Source organism: Drosophila elegans, unplaced genomic scaffold, assembly GCF_018152505.1.
Source record: "Drosophila elegans isolate 14027-0461.03 unplaced genomic scaffold, ASM1815250v1 contig_397, whole genome shotgun sequence".
NCBI lineage: Eukaryota > Metazoa > Arthropoda > Insecta > Diptera > Drosophilidae > Drosophila > Drosophila elegans.
The window spans coordinates 2,515,544-2,541,119 of NW_024545782.1; the positions used below are offsets into that span (position 1 = coordinate 2,515,544).

Genomic DNA, 25,576 nt, shown 5'->3' on the forward strand with positions numbered 1-25,576 from the left:
TGAAAATGGAGTGATATCTTTCAAGTTAAATTCTTTGATCAATTAACTAACAAAATCACCCGCCGATTTTGCTCGGTTTTGCTGTAGATTTCCCTTGTATCTTCTTATTCTAAAAAAAATACATTCACAAAACATTAAGTAATGCATTCATAAGACGTAATCACAAATCATTTTAAATAATTAAAAAATAAATAAATTTTCGTTGGGACGATTATTATTGACAGCTTGGGCATGATGATGATGACTAGATCAACTCGTCTATTTATCTTCATAAGGGTTGCTTACACTTTATTGGGTCGAAAACTAAAGCTGGAGAAACATCGATGTTCACAAAAATGTACGTTTCGATGTTTTTCTCAACACATGAACTAAACGTGTATATGCTGTTCGTTGCCCTTAGGCTAGCCAATACGAAAAAATTCAAAAATTTGTGTTGTAGTCTTAAAACTTACCTTAGAAGCTCTTTCCTGGCATGTTTGTTAGTAATGGAAAAACCATAAAAATTTTAATAATTTTGTAAAAAACGATGTTTTTTTAATGTTAAAAAAATTGATACTACTTCAATGGGCGTATTCAGCAGAACTATATAATCACAGATCACTGATGGATCAGTAAACATTATATTACATTACGCATTAATTAACTAATTTTTGCTTGTTTTGTTTGTTTTTTAATTTTTTTTTACATTCTGGTTTTTTTTGTTTGTTTCTGTCGATATTTATACCATAGATATAGGCTTGCAGATATGTATCATGTGTCAAGAAACGGTATTTTTACGCTACAATTTAAAAATGCCACGCTTCTCCCCCTTAAATGTATTATTTTGAAGCGGAGAGCCGGAAACGCCCCTTAATTAAAAAAATGTAACGTGGATTGCAAACCTGCAGCCTTCTACTCAAACGACCCACTCGACGGCGGGTCTCATCCTCTTTGAGGGCCTTTTCCAGATATTATTTGACACAGTTTATGGAACACTCTTTGCATCACAAAGGCTTGTGTAAAGAGGGTCGATGGATAAAAGGAAGCGTAGGGAAGAACAACAAAGGGCGAAAACAACCAACGAGCTTCAAGAGATTTGGTGAAGATTTTTGGTTTTTAATTTGCGCCAACGTCAGACCGTCCTGGTAATTGAGTTTTCTCTCGTGAATTTACTGCAGCGTTTCCTCAGTTGACTTACGAGTCTGACAACCCAAGTGGGGTATAAAATGCTGCGCTTAGCAAAAATTCGACCAAATTTAATGCAGGCGTCCTCTGTGTGTGTCATATTTTTTGTTTTTGGCAGCCGCAACGAACCGTGTTTTCCGACTGACCATAGAGCCCTTGTCATCAGATATGGCAAGTCGGGTCTATGAAGAGATAGCAAATAAATTGCAAACGCACTCGGTGGCAGTCAAATTGCAATTTAAGCCCCGCAAGCCATTGATTTTTGCTGTTTAAATACTGCGAGTTTGAGCTACAGAGCTGAAAAACGGAGTTGCCAAAAGGCAAGAATGCTGAAACAGTAAATATTTGCACGCAGTAATGATGTTTGCTGTTCTCTTTATTTGTTCATAGTGGTTCACACTTCGTCATATATATATACACTAAGAAGTTGACGTCCATGCTCCCCAGGAAGCAAGCATGCAAATTGGTTTTATTTTGTTTTCGCTTAAAAATTGGCTTACTCTATCAATAAAACTTGTCACCGACTGGAGATACTTCCGCTTCGATGCCGATTCGACCAGAGCAAAAGGCGTTCCGCAATCACAATCAATCGAAAACAATAGCTAGCTAGCGCCTAACGACCCACCAGTGGGTGCATCCTTCGATGGGCTGTGCTTGGGGCTGGGTCCTAGGAGCGCCGCCCGAAGAGCATGAGGGGCCTCCTCCAGCCGCCGGGCCATCATAGCTGCTCGTTGCCGATGTGCGTGGTGTCCGTGGGCAGCGAGTGGGTCTGGAAGGCAAGGGGCCTGTTTACGCGGGCTGTTTTCGCGGCTTTGGCCAGATGATGTCCCCGGGGGCGGGGGGGGGGACTGCACTTACCTGCAGCGCCTTGCGCTTGTGGTGCATTGAGGAGTTGGAGGACGACTTGCCCTTGCCCTTCTTCCAGGAGCAGAGCAGCAGCTCCTTCATGCCCTTCCGAAAATTGCGGCTGAGGAAGGCGTAGAGAAGGGGATTTACGCCCGAATTGAAGTACGTGACCAGAAAGGTGAGCGGCGTTAGTAGCGCATTAAAATTGGAATCACCGCGATACGAACGTGACCTGCAAATGCATATACATGAAAATAACTATCTGCCTTTATACGTATACCTAATGCTCAGCACAATGTGTGTTTTAGCGTGTATGCAAATGAGCATCTGTTGGACAAACACTGCACTGAGTTCTGTGGCCTGTCCCAAAGCAGATTCCAATTCTCGGATGTAAAACTTGGCTGGCCAAAGTATTTTGTAATTCCAATTCAATTCTCCCACTCCCACTCCCACTATATTCATGTAGAAAAACTTTTCGGTGCTCCAAGTTTGTTCTATCCCTAAAGAATTCATGACCAAAAGTACGCCATTAACTGTTGAAGGATTAAAGGTTCGCAAAGTGTGATATATATTTAATTAGAATCCACTTAAATTCAATGTCTTCCAAGTACTGCTACTCTTTTAATTCAATAGCCCATATCCAGCTGGCACACAGAAAAAAAAAAATGTCTTTGAATAAAACCACTTTTTTCTTATTTTAACTTATAAAAAGTTTCGTATTCGGCCGTTTCAACACTCCAAACGGATGTCTTTGCATTGGGATTTACCAAGGATTAAAAAAAAAACAATTTAAAATGTAAGTTTATCAGTACAACCAGCTATATTCAAGAGCGAAAACATAATATTACTACTAAAATATGACCTTGGTGAACAAAATCAAGAGATAAAAACCAAAAAAAAAAAAAACATTATTTTCATTATAAAAAAAGATACAACAAAAAAACTACCAAAACTTTAGAGTGTACTTCTTGTTACGATCTTGTGATTAAAGTCCACCAGAAGAAGAAACTCTAAGGAAACTTATCGATTTATTTTTTTAAGCTAGTATAGTCTTTGGAATTTTTGTGTATTACTTATGTTTACTCTTTGACGTTGATGCAATACGTTTAACGGCTGAAGGCTTTTCTTACACCGCTTTATTAATTAATATTATGATTTTAAAAATGTTCTGGCATTTCTTTCTCTTTAAAGGAACTTATGAGGGGGTAAACTAGTGCCTACTCGGCCTTTGATGCTGATCAAGATTATATATACTTATAGAGTTGGAAACACAAACACATTTATATACTTTTCAAGGACTACAATATGCCCTTTTACTCTACGAGTAACGGGTATAACAATTGTGCAATCTAGACACTAGAAAGGTTGATCATAAAACTGTTTGACTTCCAGCTAAATCCATACTTTAAACAGTGATAAAGACTAAAGCAAAATCGCGCCAAATCAGCGAAATCGGTAGTTAATATACCTTAATTTTTAAAGGAATAACTTTATTTTCCGAGGAAACTCAATTAGGGAAAAGTTCCTAATTCCTTAAAATTAAATTTGATTTTTAAGAAATAAGTAATAAGCTAAGCTATATTATAATTCGAACTAGTTATGTTGATCGATGCCGAGGGTTTTACCAACAGTTCAATCAGCAAAGTCTTTATCTTAATTTTAACAGATTATGTAATTTTTTATTAATATTGCATAAAATAGGATACATGTAAATTTAAAACGGAACCTTATTTTATTAAATGTTGGCAAACACTCGGTTTACTGGACATGTGTGCAATGTGTAGAATGTGTTTCTGAATTGTTTCTATACTCATAAGACCCTTAACTATTTAAAAAAATCTATAAATGTATTAAACGGGCCCAGACTACTAAGATTTTACATTAATAAAAGTTTGGAATGAATTAAAAAAGAAACGTGCGCTGCGGGTTGTGACATTCGTGGCACCCAGTATTTTTTGTGTGTAATCGCAGGTGAGTGTACCGAAAAAGGTGCTGACTTTTGTCCACTTCAATATTCCCGGGTGATTAAGCTGCTGTGCGTAGTATTGTTTCCTAGCCGTCTGGGAGCAAAAGGCTCTCAAAAACTTGCTTAATGGAGCGGGGATTTCGGCCAGGGCAAAGTTTTTCGCCGCCTGCAAGTATGCAACATAAACTTTGACCGAAACTTTTCATGCAAAACAATATTTAAAGCAGGAAGAGAGGTGTTTTTCTCGTTTCCCCCTTTGCACCAACTGTCAACTGTCCTGCAGTTGCTGCTCGTTGAAAATTCGGCTTGCACTTCCAGTTGGCTCAGTTCACTAGAAGAGTTGGCCAACAGTTTGGTCCACTCGGATGGCCTTCGCTTTATTTTTGCTGCTGCTGGAGTCCTAAAGTGGCCATTTGCCAACGGTTTGCACCAGCTCCCGGAAAAACTGCAATGCCAATCCGATTCGGGGGCTCAAAATTAAGGGCAACTCTGCGTGGTCGCTTGTCAGTTCTGAGTCGACTAATGAGCCGCATTTGCCAACTGCTGTCAGTTGAGAGCTAATAATGAAAACGTGGCTCACCATGACACCGAACCTTGTTGAGCTTATTCGTTACATTTGGAAGGAAATGCAAACGCGTGGCAATTACTTGGAAGTATTCGCCTTGAGTAGCAATAACAGCTTGGGTATATCTTATGGAAACGATATTATCATATAATCATTCAATAAATACCCTTCCAGTCGTCCACATTAATCAATCGAAAGAAATCTAGAGTATGAGCTGCAGAAATTCATAATAGAATGGTTTTCTGCGTATTGACACAAAATAGGCTATTAGTTGAAATATTACTATTTGAAGGAAGGACACCACGAAAATAAAAATGCAATTCAAATTTAAAAGACTAAGACACAATCAGGAAGTATCCTTTATACTTATATTAACTATATTCCGTAACACAATTATTATTTATTTTATTTTTAGTGGGAAACTTTAAACCGTTTCCGTCGAAATCAAAATCTGCTTGCAGGCCCTAGAAATTATGGAAAAACTTATAAAGAGATTGAAAAAGTAGTTGGATGTAGTCCCACTATGGTTTTCAATGCTATACACTATGAGACGAAGGAAGAGAATCGAGGTCGTGATCAAGCCGCTTGCATCATCAAAAATAATCACCGTCGATCTGTGATGGTCGACGTCGATTCATAATTCATAACCAAAATGGGAGTAGTCCCAGGAAACTAAACCGCTTGACGCGAAAGTACGTGGTCGCGATATTGAAGTTTGAAATCATCAATACTCTGGTCAGACGAGAGAAAACTGTTTTTTTTTTTTGGTAATGGCTCAGCATGTTTGTCGTCCATCAAACGCAAATAGTGTCTTAAATCACCATTGAGACACTATTTACACTTGGGCTGCGTCGTTGCGATTTTATAACCTTGCTCAGGGTATTACAATTTTAGTCAGAAGTTTGCAACGCAGTGAAGGAGACATTTCCGACGCTATAAAGGATATATATTCTTGATCAGCATGGATCTAGCCATGTCCGTCCGTCCGTCTGTCCGCCCCTCTGTCCCTACGTTTCTACGCAAACTAGTCCCTCAGTTTTAAAGCTATCTGCATGAAACTTTCTTAAAAGTTGTCTTTCTATTACAGGTAGTATATAAGTCGGAACGAGCCGGATCGGACGCCTATAGCATGTAGCTCCCATACGAACAAGCGGAAAAAAAAAATTATAACTTTGCTGTTTTTTTAATTTTGTTTAGTTCCTCGACAAATAATAATATTTTAGAATTACGTTTTAAATTAAATTCAGCTTTCATGAAAACAATATACAAATAAGAAAGGCAAGCCGAAGTTTATATTCCCTTGCAGCTATTGCAAAAATTAAATATCCTTGAAAGCATTTAAATTATGATTTACTTGCGTATATGTTTTAAAAACATTGAGGCTATGATGATTTGCAGCTCAATTATTCGATAGTTCCTATGGCAGCTATATGATATTGTTTTCCGATTTTAATAAAATTAAAAGCGTAATTCTGGACTATCAAATTATTAATAAGTCAAAAATAATTAAACAAAAATATTACAAAATAAAAAAGTAACATTTATTTATTTTTTTTTTATGTTTCTATGGGAGCTTTATGTTATAGTCTTCCGATTTTGATGAAATTAAAACCGAAATTTTAAAATATTAAAATATTACTATATGTCGGGGAACTAAATAAAATTAAAAAACAGCAAAGTTATAATTTTTTTATTCATTTTTCCAATTGTTCCTTTGTAATTTTTTTTTTTAATTCTTCTTGATTAATTAATAATATGACAGTTCAGAAATACGCTTTTAATTATATTAATTAATTATATTAATTCGACTTGCCGAAGTTTGCTTTTAACACAATAATTCTGAATAAAAACCGGGAATATTAGTAGGATTTGTTAATAAATTAAATTAGGGAGCATCGTTTTAATTGTTTGTAGTGTAATAATAGTTTTAAAGTAAAATAAACAAACAAAAATGTTATAAAAATGTTTTAATGTTAATGTTAATGTGAAAATATGAATATAATTCAGGCAGATTTCAGGTATATGATGTAACATACATATGTATGTGGGTGAGAACACACTCTCAACACCGAATATTTTCAAAGCTGAAATCGTGTTACCAAGTGTATTTAAGTACTTTGCTGCTGATTTGCTAGACTTCACTTTTGGCCGACGCCACCAAAATCTATTCGAATTGTACCCCGGTCTCCGGAAAAAATAGCTGAAACGCATGTCTCTTTGCTACCGCAGTTGAAACACTAAATTTGCACAAATGTAAAATTTGTAGCGGGCAAATATATAGTATGATTTCTTGCCAGATACAAAGAGAATGCAATTCAACCCGCAGTCCCACTTCCCCTACGGTGCCATAATTTAGATTTTTGTGTAGCTTGTCTGGGCGGCAAGAGTTGTTTACTTGCCTGAAATTTCAGTTTTCATTTATTTGAAGAATTGGCTGCCCTAAAATATTGTACTGTTTTAAAATTTGTTACACTCATAAAATGAATTTTTAGATCTAGAACAACATCAAATTTTCAAGACAAAAAATTTAACGTTCCCCCACTCAACAATCAGGGTTTGTGTGGTGCCATCTATTGGACTGCATTGCCAACACTAAAAGCACCCCAACTGTCTGTATATTTCTTCGTTTATGCTAAGACATTATTGAATTCTTAAATAGTTCATCTATCAAAATAGCCCCTCTTTATGCGATACAGACGAATGCATGAAACAATATTAGCAGAGATTCCAGATATTGGCAGAGTCCCACCTTAATTAACATGTTTGGAACCTCTGCTGGTATTATTATTTTAGCTGATTGTTAGTCTTGTTAACCATGGCCAAAGCGAGCACGAAAACTAATTAGCTTTAAAACCGAGTAAACACAAAAAGAATAAACGACTTTAAAAGGGGGAAAAGAATTTAATTTTAGTTGTTTACTTTTACGTACGTCGTTGTCACCTTATTTAAGTTAAGTTGGCTGCGCCTCCCCATTTCATACATTTGGTCTGATTTCATAATACAATTTAGTGTGTAAGCGAATACATGAAATGGTTTTTATACACACAAGAATATACCCATTTCAGGAAATGATTTCATGAAATGGCCGTCGTATAAACACAGTATATACAAGGTGACCTCCTCAGCTCTGCCGAGAACGAGAGCAGCACTTGCGTTGAGATTACCTTATATATGTAGTTGCGCCAAAGACTCTGTAGTGCACTAAGATGCGCACGGCAGCACTTGCGATGACTTGCGGTCCGCCGCCTTGTTTGAGCGGCTTTTTCAACTTTTGTATGAGAAAAACTTTTTACATAAATAAATATTATTCACATATTTTTTATCAAGTTTAAAAAAAATGAGTTAAACATTTTTTGATAGGTGAGAAATCTGTTGCCAAGCCAGAACAACTACAAACAAATGGTTTTTATATTTAAGAAACTCAAATTTAAATAAAATACCTATAACGTTTTTTTTATAACAAGAAAATATGTTTAACCACTAATTACTGAAGAAATCAAGATAGCTCCTACCCAAAATAAGAGAAACATAGTTCCTAGCAATTCTATTTGGCACTGAGAATTGTAACTCGGGACTCTCCACATCATTTTGGGGACTCTAAACTGATTAATTGAATAGTCTTTGTGACATAGGAATCATCGAATTCGTTTTCCCACCTTTTTCTAAATCCAAGCACTCCTCTGGCTTTATTCGCCATGGAAGTAATTTTTCATTTTTGGGTCCAGAAGGACGACAAGTCATCAACACTCTTACCTGAGTGCACGCGACTTTGTCAAGACTAGAGGAAGATCGTGGCCATGGTGGCTTCCTTGAAGCCTGAACGCCTGAAGTAGATTGGGTCATTTCAGAGACAGAGCTTTGAAAGCGGACTCGTTGTATCCAACCTCTCAGAAAACTTAAAATTCAAATTAGAAGAGGAAACCAAAATATGTATACCTTCCGTACAAGAAGAGAGTTATTCACGGTTTGATTCTGAAGCCTTTTTAATCGAATGATTAGTTCCAAAAAGCTAGGGGGTAGCAGACAACTTGGACATACATATATAATTGCTTGCATTTGATTTATTTCTCTTTTTATAAAGGGGAATTACAAAAGATCCCTTACAAATAATTTCTAGGAATAGGGAAATCAATTTGTGTAGTGGTCTGCACAGGGTCTTTGCGCAGTATCTAAGCACATAGCCTAGAACCTCGTCAGGACCCGGTGGCCAAACTCTTTGCAGACTAAAGTGAAGGACGCTTCCATTTAAATTCGGACAAAAAATAAAGATTAAGATTAAAAATATCGGCAATCGCCTAATGAATGAATTTTCAATTGGTAGCGATGCTGGGAAAGGGGCGAATTTACGTTTAGTGTTAACAAAATATTAAAACCTTTTATAGATCCTACAATGAGTTAAGTAGTTCTAGAACATTGGGCGTTAGGCACGTAAAGATTTTGGAAGTAATGCAACAGGTTAAGGATACATTTTTTACATTATAAAATTCTGAAGGCTCCCTGAACAAATAAGTAACTGACTTTTTACAGCAGAAAAGTCATTCGCCATTCGGTAAGCAATCAAAACAGCCTTGAAGAAAAAATTAAATACTTCGAATCTCTATAGTCCCTAGGTTTGAAACATTTTTATCAGTGTACAATCAAAACAGACAAGTTCCTATTCGTAAACATGCAGATTGCTTTAACTGAGACCTTGTTTGCGTAGAAAGGGACGAACGGACAGACGGACATGGATAGATCGACTCTCCTAGTGATGCTGATCAAGAATATATGTACTTTATAGGGTCGCAAATGTCTCCTTCACTACGTTGCAAACTTCTGACTGAAATTAAAAAACATTTTTCTTATGAACTCAACCAAACTGTAACTTTTTTCAATTTGTTTTTTCGCTTTAAGAACGCCATAACTTTTACAACCACGGACGGATTTCTTAAATGTTCTTTATACCCGTTACTCGAAGAGCAAAAGGGTATATTGCATTCGTTAAAAACACAGATAGGAGGATCAATAGCCGAGTTAATCAAGCTATTTCTGTCGGTCCGTCCGTATGACCGTCAAGATCTTGGAAACCATTAAAAGCTAGTGATTTAGAGTTTGACAACGCAGCTGCGCCCACAAATCGAGAAAACACTCTATGACATGTAAGGCCTTAGTTGTTAGGCTTTATATATCGGCCAAATCTATCAGTAGAACCAAAATCCTACCATTGTTTTAGAAGTTATTTGCAATGAAGAGTAGCGGAGAGTTCACATACTATGAAATGCTCGCACTTAATTTGTGTGGCTAATTTGCACGGGGAAACTTGTCAATGTGTATGTGCCCAGAGCGGTTTTTATAGTTCGTGTGTGGTCTGCCGCTGCTCTGCATAATCTCCTGCTCTTTCCTTGGGGTGTTGTCAATGCAGTTCGGAAGATAGCGCCAGCTATAGTCCGATTGTCTTCTTTGGGAACATTTTATCGTTCCCCTTTGTTGTGTTCTGTTAGCGACTCTGAAACGCTGACGCGGATGCGAATCAGAAATTTATAATTGACGAAAAAGTTGGAAACGCACGACCGCATATGCGCACGAATCTTATTTTAGTTTGTATTGTGTGCGTTCCTCTCTCTTCTTCATTAACAAGCTTTAAAGTTTAAACAAAACATACAATTTTTTTAGGTTGTATTGAATAATCTTTGGTAATATATATAGTTCTCCTTCGGGACAGTCACTACGTGGGCAGCCATCCTCGAAAGTGTGTAGCAAGTTTTTATCTTAACCCTTTCGCCAATTAACTCCTCGTCGATTTAGCTCTTTGCTCGACTGCAAACAACGTTTTCAACGCCCAGCTAGTTTTCACCGCCCACGAATTACCCCAACCTAGAAAGCCAAAACGCCCCAATTCAGTTCTAGTAAAGCGAACCGCCCAATTGAAATTGCCACACCGGAAGCGGAACTGCCAGCCAAAGGGCAAGTTAAGTCGGACTTTTGTTGGTGTCCGCATTGAAAGTGGCAAAGAAAGCGGATTATCCGTCTTTAGAACGAAATTGGATCGGAAAGAGAAAGTGTTTTTAAATCGATTTAGCCCATTGGCAACCCTCGACCCGAAGCAGGTTGGGGATTCCAATTGATTACTTAATTGTTTGCCAGTCTTGATTTCATCAGGAAGCCATCTCGGACTTATCTGTCCACTCGCAGATGTTAATTTCCCGCCTATCGGCCGAATATGCAAATGGCCGTCAATTCCCAGTGCACTATGCCATCAAATATTGTTGGCGTCCCATGGACTGATGAAAGTGGTGGACGAGATTGGGACTGGGCACACAGAAAAGAAATAATATGTTATATAAACATATTAAAATTAATACTTTACCATTTACAAAAACTAAAATAGTATAATGGTAATTTTTGTTTATTTGTTTTTTTTTTTGTTTTAAAGCATCGTTACACACGTTTGAAGAGAATTACAGTTTACGCAAGAATGTGCGTCTGCATAAGGCAAAATGGCGGTTGTTTATTTTGATTTTGTAAAGAAAACTTTCAATGCTAGAAAAGCAACAGTATAGCTAATAAATATGATTTATGAAATTACTTAAAACATTTCTTTACCCGAAATGTATGCAGTACGCCATGTGTACTTCCAAGGGCTGCCTTGAAGAGTTTGAACACTTTAAAAGGGTTATGAATTGGTCTTCTACACATGACTAAATTAAAATCTATATTCTCCAGCCTACGTTTGCTAGCTGTTAGTTTTTCTTAGAGATGATAGGCAAATAACAAGTAAATATTGAAAAAAAAACACGATGTCAGCTATGTACATACGCAACTCAGTCGCACTTTTTCCCCAGATGCAATGACGCAAAAACTAGGGTCATATATTTTGGTCCTCTTGAAAAGTTTTCTAACTATAGTAGAAACATTTTCAAAAATTGTTTTGGCTAATGAGTGTTATTTTGAATTGTAGATTACCTATTTTATTTAAAAGGACCTTGGGACGTGAATTCAAGTTCCGCTTTTGCAGTTCATTTTATTTTGTTTTCATTTGAATGTCGATTTAAGGTCTAAAGAGTTCCTCTTAAAAATCCTTATTTGGTATAACAATGCCTAGACTTGAAGATCAATCTTTTTTTCAAATACCCATTTTGTATAGGCTTGATTTGGTTGATTTAACACTTGTTTTTTGTTCTGTGTGTGTTGGTGGGACGGCTACTTACCAGTACTGCCACATTTTGCGGGCGTGATACGGCAGATTGCAGAGGGCGAATGTCAGCACGAATATTATTAGCATACGGACGACGCCGCGCCGGGCCCGAAGGACGTTGCTGGACGAGTGGGACATGTGGGTGGCTCCGGCCCCGCCCCCGCCGACCCCACCGCCCCCCGCGGCTGTGCCCGACCGCTGGTGATGGGCGTGGGAGTGGTGGTAGAAGCTCGTCTTGCGGCAGGCGCTAACAATGGGACGATCGGCCTCCAGGGACACCTGTGCAGATTAACAGGTGTAAGGGCATTAGCTTTGTGGGCTCAGCAGCCGGGCAGAGCATTATCTAATCGATTTGATATTCGATTATAACCTACCTTGCAATTATCAAGCTAATTTGTGGTGTTGTTGTGTGTGGTTGTTAAAATTGGAAGGGTTAGAAGAGAGTTGGGAGCAAACAGTATTATTGATAAAACGAAATGTAGAGAGAGAAAATAGTTCAACGGAAAGATAGTTACACTGTTATCTGTGGGTCAAGGGCGAGAAAGGACATAAGTTAAAAGATAGCGAAAAAAAAAGTTATAAATAAAGTTTATCATAGTGTTCTTCTCATGAATATGCGGTCAGCCAAAAAACTTGCATACTTTTTTTGACGACCTTTTTTAGAAACGCATTAAAGAAAGCTCACTAATGGTGATACTTGACAGATGGATGGAAGTTAAAACTTGACTACAGTTTAAAACTTAAAATTTTTAGTTTTCAAACTGTGGCTATTTAGCATTTATGGGGTAAGCCGACACATCCAATTAAAACAAAAACAAAATATATTTATGTTTCAAATTTCGATTATTTGTCGTTATTCCTAGTTCATGTCTGATGCTGATTAAAAACAATCAAGCTTACCGCTGGGTGACAGTTGCTAGTTAAAGCTCCTGTCAAACTCGAAAATAAGAAAAAAAACCGTGGTGAAGCTGACCAATTGTACCTGCTGTCCGGCCGCCAATAACGGGAAAAGCATTTCTGCCACAACTTTTGCAACTCACTTGCAGTTTTGTAGGTGGTTTATTTCTTCACTCCACCATCTGTCACACCAGTATCTGAGTTTTGTGGCGAGGTCAGCGATAGCCTTAATGGCAATTGGCACCTGCTCGGAGGACCGGGCAACTTGGCCCAGCGAAACTGCGAGACTAAAATCCATGGGAAAAAACTTTCCCGACTGAGAGCTTTGTCAGCCCGGCCACTTTGTTTCTAATAAGTTAGTGGATGTCGGTCACCAATGTGACAGCAATACCCTCAAAAAACGCTAAAAAATTCTCGTTGCTTTGCAATTTATTTCAGTTGGTCATGGTCTCTAGTAAACGAATTTCAAAATTGCGTGTTGTAGCCACGCGAATCACGTAGGCTTTTCAATAAATTTCAATGAAAACTATCTTTAAATTTTTTCTCCCAAAACCACTTTTGTTCTTAGTTTTGAAAGACGTATAAAATTCACAATCGTCAGAACAATACAACTACTTACCATTTCAATTAATTTAAATATGGTCTAAGTTAAAATTTTTTTTTCGGTTATTAAAATCAATTTTAAAATTTGTATAATTTTGCAAACATCTGACTGAAATTATAAATTCCGTTTTTAAAAAGAACACCAAACACTGGGTAACCTATTTAGATCCCGGGTTCAAATCTTTGACAAATTAATCAATTTATATTTTTTTTTGATTTTTATGTGTTTTTTTGGTAACATTCTGCTTTTATTTAAATTTGTTATCTAGTTGACCTCAAAAGTATAGCTAATAAAAGCTATTTGATTGCAAACATATTCCTTTGAATTCTTATACGGGCTATGATGTCAGTGTGGCGCAACCGGCTAATGCGTCGGCGAATCCAAAGACCTCGATTCGAATCCCTAATGGGTTTGCTTTTCTAAGAGACAGAGAAAAAAAAAATTTGTATGTGCTTACAAAAAATTGTTCCCAGATTAAGAACAATATTCATTTCTGTGTACTTAAGTTGTTCACTTGCACAACTTAAATTAAGAAACTTTCATACTTGCATAAAGCATGCAATAAAGAATAAAGAATCGTACTCTAACCAAGGTCTTTCTTACTTTAATCTAGCATTTTTGGGTACTTGGACCGATAACATTCGTTCTCAAGTTCTGAATTTCGGGATTGAATAATTCGTACTTGAAAAATATTTTTTTGACACCGTTTGTACTTGATTTGGCGCCGAAGTACTGGATATTTTCTTCGAGTGTATATAGAAGTTAATTTAGAAAAATAAACTTAATCAGATTAACGGCAACAATAGCCATTTAAAAGCATATCTTCGCTCCTTTCAGTCACCAAAATGTTCTCAAAGAATTGTTGCTGAGATTGTGAATTTTGTATAGCCGCGGTTCATAGATGACCTAGATGTGGGTAAGTCTATTCCATTTTTATAGCAAAACATACCTACTTTGAATTTTGATTTCAAGCGGAAACTAGCCGACTATAATTTTTTGTTCGAAATTGATTTTTCGGGGCTAATGACCGTGAGCCTTTGAACCCACTTTCTCTACCACCATACATGTTAAAATGGCTATGCTTTTACATGCGGGAATTTTCCTTACTGATTGAACCTGCCATAATTGCTGAGTATTTTTTGGAAGGCATTCTCTTCGTGGGAACTCACCTGACTCTCCGTGATGCTGACGCCGCGCTTCTCATATTTGCTGCTCTGTTTTCGGGACAAGGACGTGGTGCTGCTGCCGCCGGAAGCGAGTGACGAGCCGGCGCCACCCATTCCCACTCCGGCCAGAGGTCCAGATCCTGCCGATGCGGCGGTTGGGAGCTGGTGGTGCTGGTGGTGGTGGTGGTGCTGGTGGTGGTACATGCTGTTGTGCATGCCCATGCCGCTGTCCTGGCAAGATGCCTGCTGCGGCTGCTGATGCTGCACCACATGCGGCGCGAGGCCCCTCGAACTGCGCCACAATGCAATGGCGATTTTGCTGTATAGCACCTGCAACGCAAAATGTGTTCGTCGTTAGGTTCATTATTCACGCGATCTCCTAGGACAGGTTGCATTCTCGCTTCGATGTCTCGAAAATCTTGTTCGAGCATTTCTGGACAAAGTCAAGCTTTCTTCAGTACAAAATATGTTAGCTTTCTCCTCAAAAACAATTGAAATGATTATTCTATTTCTTGACACAATGTAAGCTTATTTCTTGGAAATATCTATATCGAATGGCAAACAAAAAACAGAAATAAATTAAAACATGACAGTTTTATTTTTGAAATCCAATCTATTCTTGTCATTTTGATTCAGGGGGAATTTAGATTCCATGTGAATCCTTCGGAATTTAAAACTTGGCCAGGTCTGGGAAATTGGAATCCGTGTGAATCTTTCGGAAGTGAAAACAAGAACAGAGCCGTATATTTAATATAAAAACTTAAAACATAAATCAGCAAAAGTTTCGTACTTACTAGAAACACATACATGCAATCAACTATAAATCTTAACAATTCGCCGGAAACTTGATTTAATTTAATCTCTTGATGATTTTGACGATTAAAAATCGTAAGCCTACGTAAGTTAATAAAAAAATGTATGTTGATATATAAACAGAAGATGGCTTGATTTATTTGAAGTAAAAGAGTTTTTCCCAATTTAAACGGTACAAATTTGATGGCGGCTAAACAGCCTATTTTCTTTGGGTCGCATTGTTGTATTACAAACATTAGCATAAGTAAAGGAAATTTAAATTTTTGAATTCGATTTACTTACCGTCATCACCAATAGCGGCATAACGTAGAGAAGCACAAAGTTAATCATGTCCAACAATTTCGAATTAAACATCTCGCGGTCCAGCACACAAATTTCCTCCTCCTGACCGTCCTGCGTGTGAATGTTTTTAATGGTCTTGCTAAAAACAAACTTGGGAGTTGAGTAGACTGCCGAGGTAATCCAAACGGTGACAATAACCATCTGCAAGAAACACGCATTGACGTTTTGTTTTGTCTGCTCTGCTGGCAAACACGCAAACAATTTGTTGAATTGAGGATGAACACACAAAATTTGCATGCTAATGGATGTCCCATTTTGTTGTCTTTACGTTCCTTGTAGTTTAATTAGGACAATCGTCATTACTAAAACGAATATTTGGTCAAACAGTGTGCGGGGCACTCCGAAATCGGGCTACTGGGGCATGTGGTTCCAGCCAATCACGATGGGTTAGTTCCCTAAGTCCGAAAAAGTTTTTGCAGGCGCAATGTTATGCCCACGGCTTATTAAGCCTTTCGAGGCTTAATTGTCGCCCAATTTGCATACCTTTTTGGGATCGGTTTAATTAGTATCATTAGCTTGCAAATTATATTTAAATTAAGGTATCAAAGTTGTAAAAATGTCTCACAAATACAACACAAATTCTGTCCGTTGAAGGCATACCAGATCAATAGTAAATTTTTATAAATTTAAATAAATAACAATGGCTTATAAATTCAAATCGACAAAATCTTTGATTATTCGGAACAGTATGACGCCCCTATTCAGAAAATGACACTCAAAACAAGTTGTACGGTACAATTTTGTTTAAGAGTAAATATCACCATAAAATAATTCCTAAAAAATAAACGCATAAAAATTGATTTTATACGGAATTTTCTTTCCGCGAAATACAAAATGCAAATCGATAACCAAAATTGGTTTAATCGTCACAATTAGAGATAAAAAATAAATAGGTATTTTTTTGTGGTAAAACCATTATGAACTCTTTGAAAAACCTTAGACCATTCAAGAAATTCTGCACATGAAAACCAAGTTTTGATCTCTGGAGGATTTTGTCGATTTAAATTTATAAGCCTGTTTATAGTATCAAAAATGTTATACCGTTATCAAATAAATAGGACATTGAATTCAAAATTATTTAGATCAATAAACTAGAGAACATTAAAAAAAAACGGACGGATAAAAAAACAAACGCCGTAATAACTTGGTAAATATGAGGAACTGTTTTAAAGACCACACATATAAAAGTTTATATTTTATTAGGAAGGAACTTCAGCCAAGTTCTTTCTTGTCGTTGAATTTTCAAAAACCTTGATTTAACAAATTATTGTTAACTTACCCTTAGACGGGCCGCAGTTAAGATCTGTTTGCAGGTTATGGGATGCACGATGGCGAAATAACGCTCCATGCAGATGACAACCAAGATGAAAATCGATGCCGTATAGCTCAGCGAGTGTACAAACTGGTACATGCGACACAGAAACTCGCCAAACACCCAGCTTTAAGAAGAAACGATGTAGAATTAATAATTATTTATGGGAGAAAGTTTTGCCACTTAAGGAGTCTCAGTTTTCCTTCTAAGTGTCGGAGCCAAATTTAGGACCCGCCACATAAAATTTTATGACACACCCGCGAAACTAATGCTTCATTAATGTGTCTTTAGTATTTTATGAGCCGCAAAGCATTTTTCTTCTTTTTTATTATCTTTTCTGCTAAAATTACTTAAGTAAATCGTATTTGTGCAAAGCTAGCAGCGGATCATAGTATTTTGTTATTGTGCCGTTCACTCGTTAAAGTGAGGCCGATAATAAGGTATTCTAGGCATAGATAAAGCGGCAAAATTGAGTTGAGTGCATTTTATAATGACCAATATTGATCAATTTTTTTAAATTTTAATGAATCGAACCAAGGCTTTCTTGTTAAAGAAGTTAATTAAGCCATTTTTGCCAGAAATTGATTAAGCAGAAGTGGAGATAAATAAAAAAATGTAAAAATGATCCAAAAAATGTAGGGAGTCCTTTTTAAACCAGATAGTCCAAATGCACCGGAAAGCCAAACTTTTATCTGTGGTGGACTTTGTCGATTGAATTTTTTAAACACATTTTGTCGTTTAATTTAAACAAATGTGAAATATTTTGATTTAAATTTGAACTATCTGTATTTTAATTTTCTAATACTTGCTTTATTAAATATTAGAATTAAAATTAGAATAATATTTTGATTAATAAGAACACACTCTCAGAAAAGCAATTCGAAAAAAAAGTGTTTAAAAGAAAAAAGATTATTTTTTATTTTTTTTTTTTTTAAATTATAATTTTTTTATAACAACGACACATATCTAAGCAGTAATTGCTGAAGAAGTTGTTAAATAAAAATAATGATAAGTGCAATTTTTAAACATAAAATGATAAAAGTGAACTTTTTGAGCACCTCTAACTTCCGAAAAACTTTAAAATTCTCAAAACCGGCCCAAATGAATTTTTTTTTGTTGTGAACCCAAAAAGCCAAAAAAGCCACGAAAATTTGACCTCTTAGTTTTAGGTTGGTAGATTTTTACTCATATGCTTCAATTCGACACGCTTAAGCTTAAAAACTTTTTGCATTAAAACCAACTTCTCACGGGAAAAAGGTACTTAAGGTACTTAAAATGACAATATACAACGTGTACAAAAAAGAAATGTCACAACATTATCCGCAATAATAAAAAAGCACGAGAGTAACCGTTTTTTTGGCCCTTAATCCGCCACCATAAATTGCGTCTAAAAAAACACTGGTATCTTATAATCGGGACATTAAACTATATCGTTCCTTCTTGTTTTTTCTTGTATTCGTATGAGTTTCTTTTCTGTAACAACATACTTTTTTAACCAAATTATTGTTAAAACAGCAATAAATAAATCGCTTAATATATTTTTTTTTTTTTTGTTGAAATCTGGAAAATGTTAAAATTTTATTGTTCGACATTTAAAGCATTAATTTTGTGTTTTCCTCCCGATTGTGTTTTGTACTTTTTTTTTTGTTCCTATGAAAGCTAAGAATCGCAATGAAAATATACATGATTAGACTGGGCGTGCTCAGTTGAAGACGGGGATTCAAGGAAAAGGTTCTCGAGAAAGTGACATGGAGTTTTATATTCCAGTTTATAACGGCTGATGTAAATGCTTAACGGTTGAAAGTGAATAATTTTGTGTTGCATTCTTTTCGATGTATCTAGTATTTTTAAGCTGTGTCAGACAGGAACAACTTTTTATTTTCAAGCCATAAGCGCAATGCAAGATGCCATGGACTGAGTATTTTAAACTGTGATAATACCTAAAGATGTTTAATGTTATAAATTAGCAAGACATGTCCCCAATTTTAGAAAAAAAAATCCGGATGATTTGGTCTATTTTCTCGGAGTTTTTTTTTTAAATTTATACATACATATGATACATATATACATACATATATAATACAAAAATGCACGCAGCGCGATTCTTCTTTCAGTTGAGAAAATAATTCTATTTTTATACCCTTGCAGAGGGTATTATAATTTCAGTCAGAAGTTTGCAACGCAGTGAAGGAGACATCTCCGACCCTATAAAGTATATATATTCTTGATCAGCATCACTAGTAGAGTCGATCTAGCCATGTCCGTCTGTCCGTCTGTCCGTCCGTCTGTCCGTCTGTCAGTCTGTCCGTCTGTCCGTCCGTTTATATGCAAACTAGTCTCTCAGTTTTAAAGCTATCTGCATGAAACTTTTTCAAAAGTTGTCTTTCTATTGCAGGTAGTATATAAGTCGGAACGAGCCGGATCGGACGACTATAGCATATAGCTCCCATAGGAACAATCGGAAAAATAAATGAAAAAAAATTATAACTTTGCTGTTTTTTAATTTTTTGTTTAGTTCTTCGACATTTAGTTATGGTAAAATATTTCCGATTTACGGTTTAAATTTCATAAAAATCGGACGACTATAGCATATAGCTCCCATAGGAACAATCGGAAAAATAAATGAAAAAAAATTATAACTTTGCTTCTTTTTAATTTTTTGTTTAGTTCTTCGAGATATAGTAATGGTTAAATATTTCAGAGTTACGTTTTAAATTTCATCAAAATCGGTCGACTATATCATATAGCTCCCATAGGAACAATCGGAAAAATAAATGAAAAAAAATTATAACTTTTCTGTTTTTTAATTTTTTGTTTAGTTCTTCAACATTTTATTTATTTATTTCAGAATTATGGTTTAAATTTTATCAAAATCGGACGTCTATATCATATAGCTCCCATAGAAATAATAAAAATATATAAAATAACTATCTAATAATTGAGCTGCAAATCATCATAGTTTCAATGTTTTTCAGCATATACTCAAGTAAATCATAATTTAAATATTTCAAAAGTATTTAATTCATGAAATAGCTGCAAGGGTATATGAACTTCGGCTTGCCGAAGTTTGCTTTCTTTCTTGTTATATTTGACTTAATTCACTAACAAATTAAGTGCGATTTTCCCTGGAATTTAGGAAGTGTGTCAACGAATAAAATTACACGTACACTTTAAAAATCACGCTAGATTTTAGAAAAACAAGAAAGAAAGCAAACTTCGGTAAGCCGAAGTTCATATACCCTTGCAGCTAAAAATATGATTTACTTGCGTATATTTTGAAAAACATTGAAGCTATGATTATTTGCAGCTCAATTATTAGATAGTTATTTTTATATTTTTATTATTTGTATGGAAGCTATATGATATATTTGTTCGATTTTAATGAAATTTAAATCGTAATTCTAAAATATTTAACCATTACTATACGAAGAACTTTTTCGATTGTTCCTATGGGAGCTTTATGCTATAGTCGTCCGATTTTGATGAAATTTAAACCGTAATTCTGAAATATTTAAACCCTACTATATATCAAAGAACTAAAAAAAAAATTAAGAAACAGCAAAGTAAGAATTTTTTTTATTTATTTTTTCGATTGTTCCTATGGGAGCTCTATGCTATAGTCGTCCGATCCGGCTCGTTCCGACTTATATACTACATGCAACTTTTGGGAAAGTTTCATGCAGATAGCTTTAAAACTGAGAGATTAGTTTGCGTAGAAACGGACCGGCAGACGGACAGACGGACGGACAGGCGGACATGGCTAGATCGACTCGCCTAGTGATGCTTATCAAGAATATATATACTTTATAGTGTCTCCTTCACTGCGTTGCAAACTTCTGACTGAAATTATAATACCCTCTGGAAGGGTAAAAAAGTTATAAAATTTTAATAGCTTCAGCGCGATTTTATAAAAAGAAGAAAAATATTTCTATGAGTTTACTGCGACACAATTTTTCAATAAATGCATTTTTAGAAAAATATTTATATATATTAATTAATTTCAAGTTATTCCTATTGATTTTCTTTATTTAAAATGTATTTATTTAATATTTAAAAGAACAGAAACCAAGAACTGAATACCAGAAAAAACTTTATAAAAGAGTGGGCGAGATATTCTGTATCTTTTTTGGCATTGTTTAGCTCCAATCGAGCATGACAATTAAATAAGAAGAAACCTTGTTTTACCTCAATTTTCACTCACCTCTCTATGAGATAGATGGACAGGTTCTGCATCACACAGAAGAGACCCACACAGAAGTCCGCAAACGCCAAGTTTGCCAAAAAAAAGTTGGTGATTGAGCGCAGTCGTCTCGATAATGTGACCACCAAAATAACAAGCAGGTTGCCTGAAAATGTTGAAGAAAAATACCATTATAAGCAGGTGATATATTTTGAGAGATATAAAAAACAAGGCAGAAATCAAACTTTAGCTAGCTGAACTTGATATACAATTGCAGTTATAACAAACATATTATATTTATATATTACATAAATATATTGATGTTTTGATATTTAAAATATTTTTTTTCTGAGTGTATATCCTTAATTACAATGATCGTTGCTAAGGCAGCTCTTTGATATTGCTGTTTATACTTGATATTATTTTTTTAAAAATAAAACCGAAATTCTGGGATAGTAATCCAACTTTAAATCTTGTTTAAGTATGTTAACATAAATTGAAAAACTTCGAAGTTTTTTATTTTTATTATTTTTTAAATTATTATTAATTTAATTTGTTTTTATTCAATGTTTATTTCTATGGAAGCTTTATGATATAGTTGGCCGATCCGGCTACCTTAAACTTATGTAATACCTGCAATATAAATAAAGCTTTTTGGTAAAACTTCATCAAAATATCACTCTCATTCCCAAGTCTAGACTACCCATAAAAAACAGTTGGGATCTTTGAAAAATGTGGCACGCCGATATCCACAGAGCTCATCCACCATCCGATTACAAATGTTCTGAGCACCTGCGTAAGAATTACTAAAATCTGCATGTCAAATCACAAATCTGTAGCTTTTATAGCTTTAGAGATCTCTTCGCTTATACAGACTAGATCGACTCGATGAAGTAGACAATTCTAGCTGCAAAACTATATCGATGGTAGTGGGTGTGGTCATCACCAAACCTCCGCCGTGAATTATAGTCTCTTCAAGGGTTTAACAGTAAATAGTAACACTTTAAAGCTTAACTGACTCAGAAGTTTGGCCTCGATTGCATAATAAAATTCACCCAAATAAAGTGTAATTATACCCTTGCAGAGGGTATTATAATTTCAGTCAGAAGTTTGCAACGCAGTGAAGGAGACATCTCCGACCCTATAAAGTATATATATTCTTGATCAGCATCACTAGGCGAGTCGATCTAGCCATGTCCGTCTGTCCGTCTGTCCGTCTGTCCGTCTGTCCGTCTGTCCGTCTGTCCGTCCGTTTATATGCAAACTAGTCTCTCAGTTTTAAAGCTATCTGCATGAAACTTTCCCAAAAGTTGTCTTTCTATTGCAGGTAGTATATAAGTCGGAACGAGCCGGATCGGACGACTATAGCATATAGCTCCCATAGGAACAATCGGAAAAATAAATGAAAAAAATTATAACTTTGCTGTTTTTTAATTTTTTGTTTAGTTCTTCGACATTTAGTAATGGTTAAATATTTCCGATTTACGGTTTAAATTTCATCAAAATCGGACGACTATAGCATATAGCTCCCATAGGAACAATCGGAAAAATAAATGAAAAAAAATTATAATTTTGCTGTTTTTTAATTTTTTGTTTAGTTCTTCGAGATATAGTAATGGTTAAGTATTTCAGAATTATGTTTTAATTTTCATCAAAATCGGACGACTATAGCATATAGCTCCCATAGGAACAATCGGAAAAATAAATGAAAAAAAATTATAACTTTTCTGTTTTTTAATTTTTTGTTTAGTTCTTCGACATATAGCAATGTTTAATTATTTCAGAATTATGGTTTAAATTTTATCAAAATCGGACGTCTATATCATATAGCTCCCATAGAAATAATAAAAATATATAAAATAACTATCTTATAATTGAGCTGCAAATCATCATAGTTTCAATGTTTTTCAGCATATACTCAAGTAAATCATAATTTAAATATTTTCAAAAGTATTTAATTCATGCAATAGCTGCAAGGGTATATGAACTTCGGCTTGCCGAAGTTTGCTTTCTTTCTTGTTTTGCTAATAATTTCGAGCTTTATTCAAATTATTCGTGCAGAATAAGTTTCTCCACACGCACACACTTCTTCAAATCTCAGTTAATTTTGCATTCCTTTTTGTAGAAATTTTGGCCAATAATAATCCATATATTTTGTCATTTTATATGTAAATGAAGAAGCTTATTGAAAGAATATAAACGAACGCTCACGCGTGTATCGGCTTTAAAGGATAAAATACTAGAACATTTACTGTTTTAAGCCTGTATATATATATATTAATGTATATATAATGAAAAGTCCCATATGTACTACAAAATTCAATTAGGCATAGCACGGTCTGTAATTCGTATTTCACTTTAAAATTTTTGCAGTAGAGTACACCAAAATGAAACATTTTTTTCGGTCTCACATGGCAAACAAATGTCGAGAAAAACTTTTTTAATTACACCGGTCAGAGCGACAGGAAATGGGAGAACAAAAAACAACAAGAAAGCGCAGCCAAAAAATACCGAAAACGTGCAACACTTCAAGGCGTGCTCTGAAATTCGATACAAAGAAAAAAGGACTGCATCAGGATTTGCAAGAGAAGCTGTAGTCGGCTCAACTATTAATATGTTGGCAAAAACTTTTTCTTTTATTTTATTGAAGAAGTTGCTCACAAAAAAAAAGGTAGCAACTCGTTGCGACACTATAAGGATAAAATGCATTAACATCCTCAATTTTTGTATGGAATTTAATATGTTGGGTCACTCTTATAATTTGCTTAGTAACTAATAAAATGATATTGTTTAGTTCTCAAAATGACTCTTGACTACCAATCGACTAAAACAACTATAAAACGCCTATGCGCTCAAAACCCTCCAAGTTCTTTTAAAGGTAGAAAAATCAGTCTCAGTATTTGGGCTTTTGATATATTTGGGTACTTGACTACTTACTTACTTTGCTGTGAAAAGCAGGAGGAAAAAAAGGGACTTCAATTGCTCCAATTCCAAGCGCAATCTCTTGTCAAAATTGTCAATACACCTTTTGGGTAAGTAACAGATGGCTTACATATGATTAAATCTTTACCAACTTAGCCTCTTTCGACTAAATAAACGTTTAGAATTATACAAAATTTCGTTGCCGAGGTTGTCGGTCCTATAATTAAGGATACTAAGTTACTTTTCTTTCTTGTTTACAAATAAAAAAAACGCTGTTTTCCTGCAGTAAAACGCAAAGACTGGAGTTTACAACAAAAAATTGTAATTTGCGTGCTTGGCTTTTTAAGTATGAAAAACTTGTATATAAAAAATAAGTTTACTCCTTATGACCTTTTTTTCTTTTGTTTATGACTGTTTAGTTGAAAATCAAACAGAGGAAGTTGTAGATTGTGAGGTGTACATTTTTGCAATCTTTGTTTTTGTACAATATAAAAAATGTTATGCTTTAAACGGATACCCGGAGTCTATTAATAAAACAGTAGATACTGACATTACAAAATTATATTTAATTAAATTAAAGGTTATTCATTGTGTTCCTATTAAATGTTTCACAAAAACTACTACCAAATTGAACAGTGAACGGTTTCTAGTTTTACAGCAGTTGGTTGGGAATACACACAAAAAAATTTGATATGTTAAGCCAACTTAGTAAAATAGTTACTTTAATATTATATTTGTTTTCATGTATTTGTAGTTGGTTTTCAGTCCAAGTGCGTACACACGAACAAGTTGTACAAATAAAATTAACATAGGAAAATATTTATGCATTTTGTTTTTCATTTCTTGGCCAAGGGTGTACACAACAATAATATATCAATCGTATAAATAACATTAAATAATTGTTACATGACTATGTGACAATTTAAATATTTTGTTGTTGCTTTTCTGACGTATTTAACAGTAACGTTACTATTAATAGAAAGAAAAATATTTTCATATTCCTTATGTATTTTGTTATTGTTTCTCCGTGCCAATTTTATAGTAAAGTTACATTTAAAATTGTTAAAAAATAAAAACTGGCAATCGCCACAGCTTGCTAGCTCGTTCGTCAGCGCTTGGCCAGAAATCTGAGCAACGCAAGTTGGAATCCCAAGACGAGATTTCAGTCAGAAGTTTGCAACGCAGTGAAGGAGACATCTCCGACCCTATAAAGTATATATATTCTTGATCAGCATCACTAGGAGAGTCAATCTAGCCAAGTCCGTCTCTCCGTCTGTCCGTCCGTTTCTACGCAAACTAGTCTCTCGGTTTTAAAGCTATCTGCAAGAAACTTTCCCAAAAGTTGTCTTTCTATTGCAGGTAGTATATAAGTCGGATCGAACCGGATCTGATGACTATAGCATACCAAAATTATGGTTTGAATTTCATCAAAATCGGACGACTATAGCATATAGCTCCCATAGGAACAATCATAAAAATAAATTTAAAAAAATTATAACTTTGGTGTTTTTTAATTTTTTTTTAGTTCTTTGAGATATAGTAATGGTTAAATATTTCAGAATTATGGTTTAAATTTCATCAAAATCTGACGACTATAGCATATAGCTCCCATAGGAAAAATCGTA

At 35.2% G+C, this 25,576-nt stretch overlaps 1 protein-coding gene across 6 annotated transcripts in view; it reads right to left on the minus strand.

Annotated features, from left to right (window-relative positions):
* Positions 1 to 1,522: 1,522 nt before the first annotated feature.
* Positions 1,523 to 25,576, minus strand: part of LOC108137810 (trissin receptor) — a 53,753-nt gene continuing 29,699 nt past the window's right edge. Inside the window, exons 3-10 of one of the 6 annotated variants that reach the window (XM_041708758.1) lie at positions 21,051 to 21,195; positions 16,817 to 16,976; positions 15,478 to 15,678; positions 15,177 to 15,401; positions 14,386 to 14,712; positions 11,729 to 11,994; positions 2,023 to 2,242; positions 1,523 to 1,933 (exon numbers count right to left, since the gene is read on the minus strand). In XM_041708758.1, coding sequence (XP_041564692.1) covers positions 1,883 to 1,933; positions 2,023 to 2,242; positions 11,729 to 11,994; positions 14,386 to 14,712; positions 15,177 to 15,401; positions 15,478 to 15,678; positions 16,817 to 16,976; positions 21,051 to 21,195 — 1,595 coding nt within the window. In that variant the 3' untranslated portion in view covers positions 1,523 to 1,882. Of the gene's footprint in view, positions 1,934 to 2,022; positions 2,243 to 11,728; positions 11,995 to 12,089; positions 12,105 to 14,385; positions 14,713 to 14,795; positions 15,095 to 15,176; positions 15,402 to 15,477; positions 15,679 to 16,816; positions 16,977 to 21,050; positions 21,196 to 25,576 lie in introns of those variants that run through there. The other 5 variants (XM_017259719.2, XM_017259724.2, XM_041708759.1 and 2 more) reach the window with 5 other exon arrangements.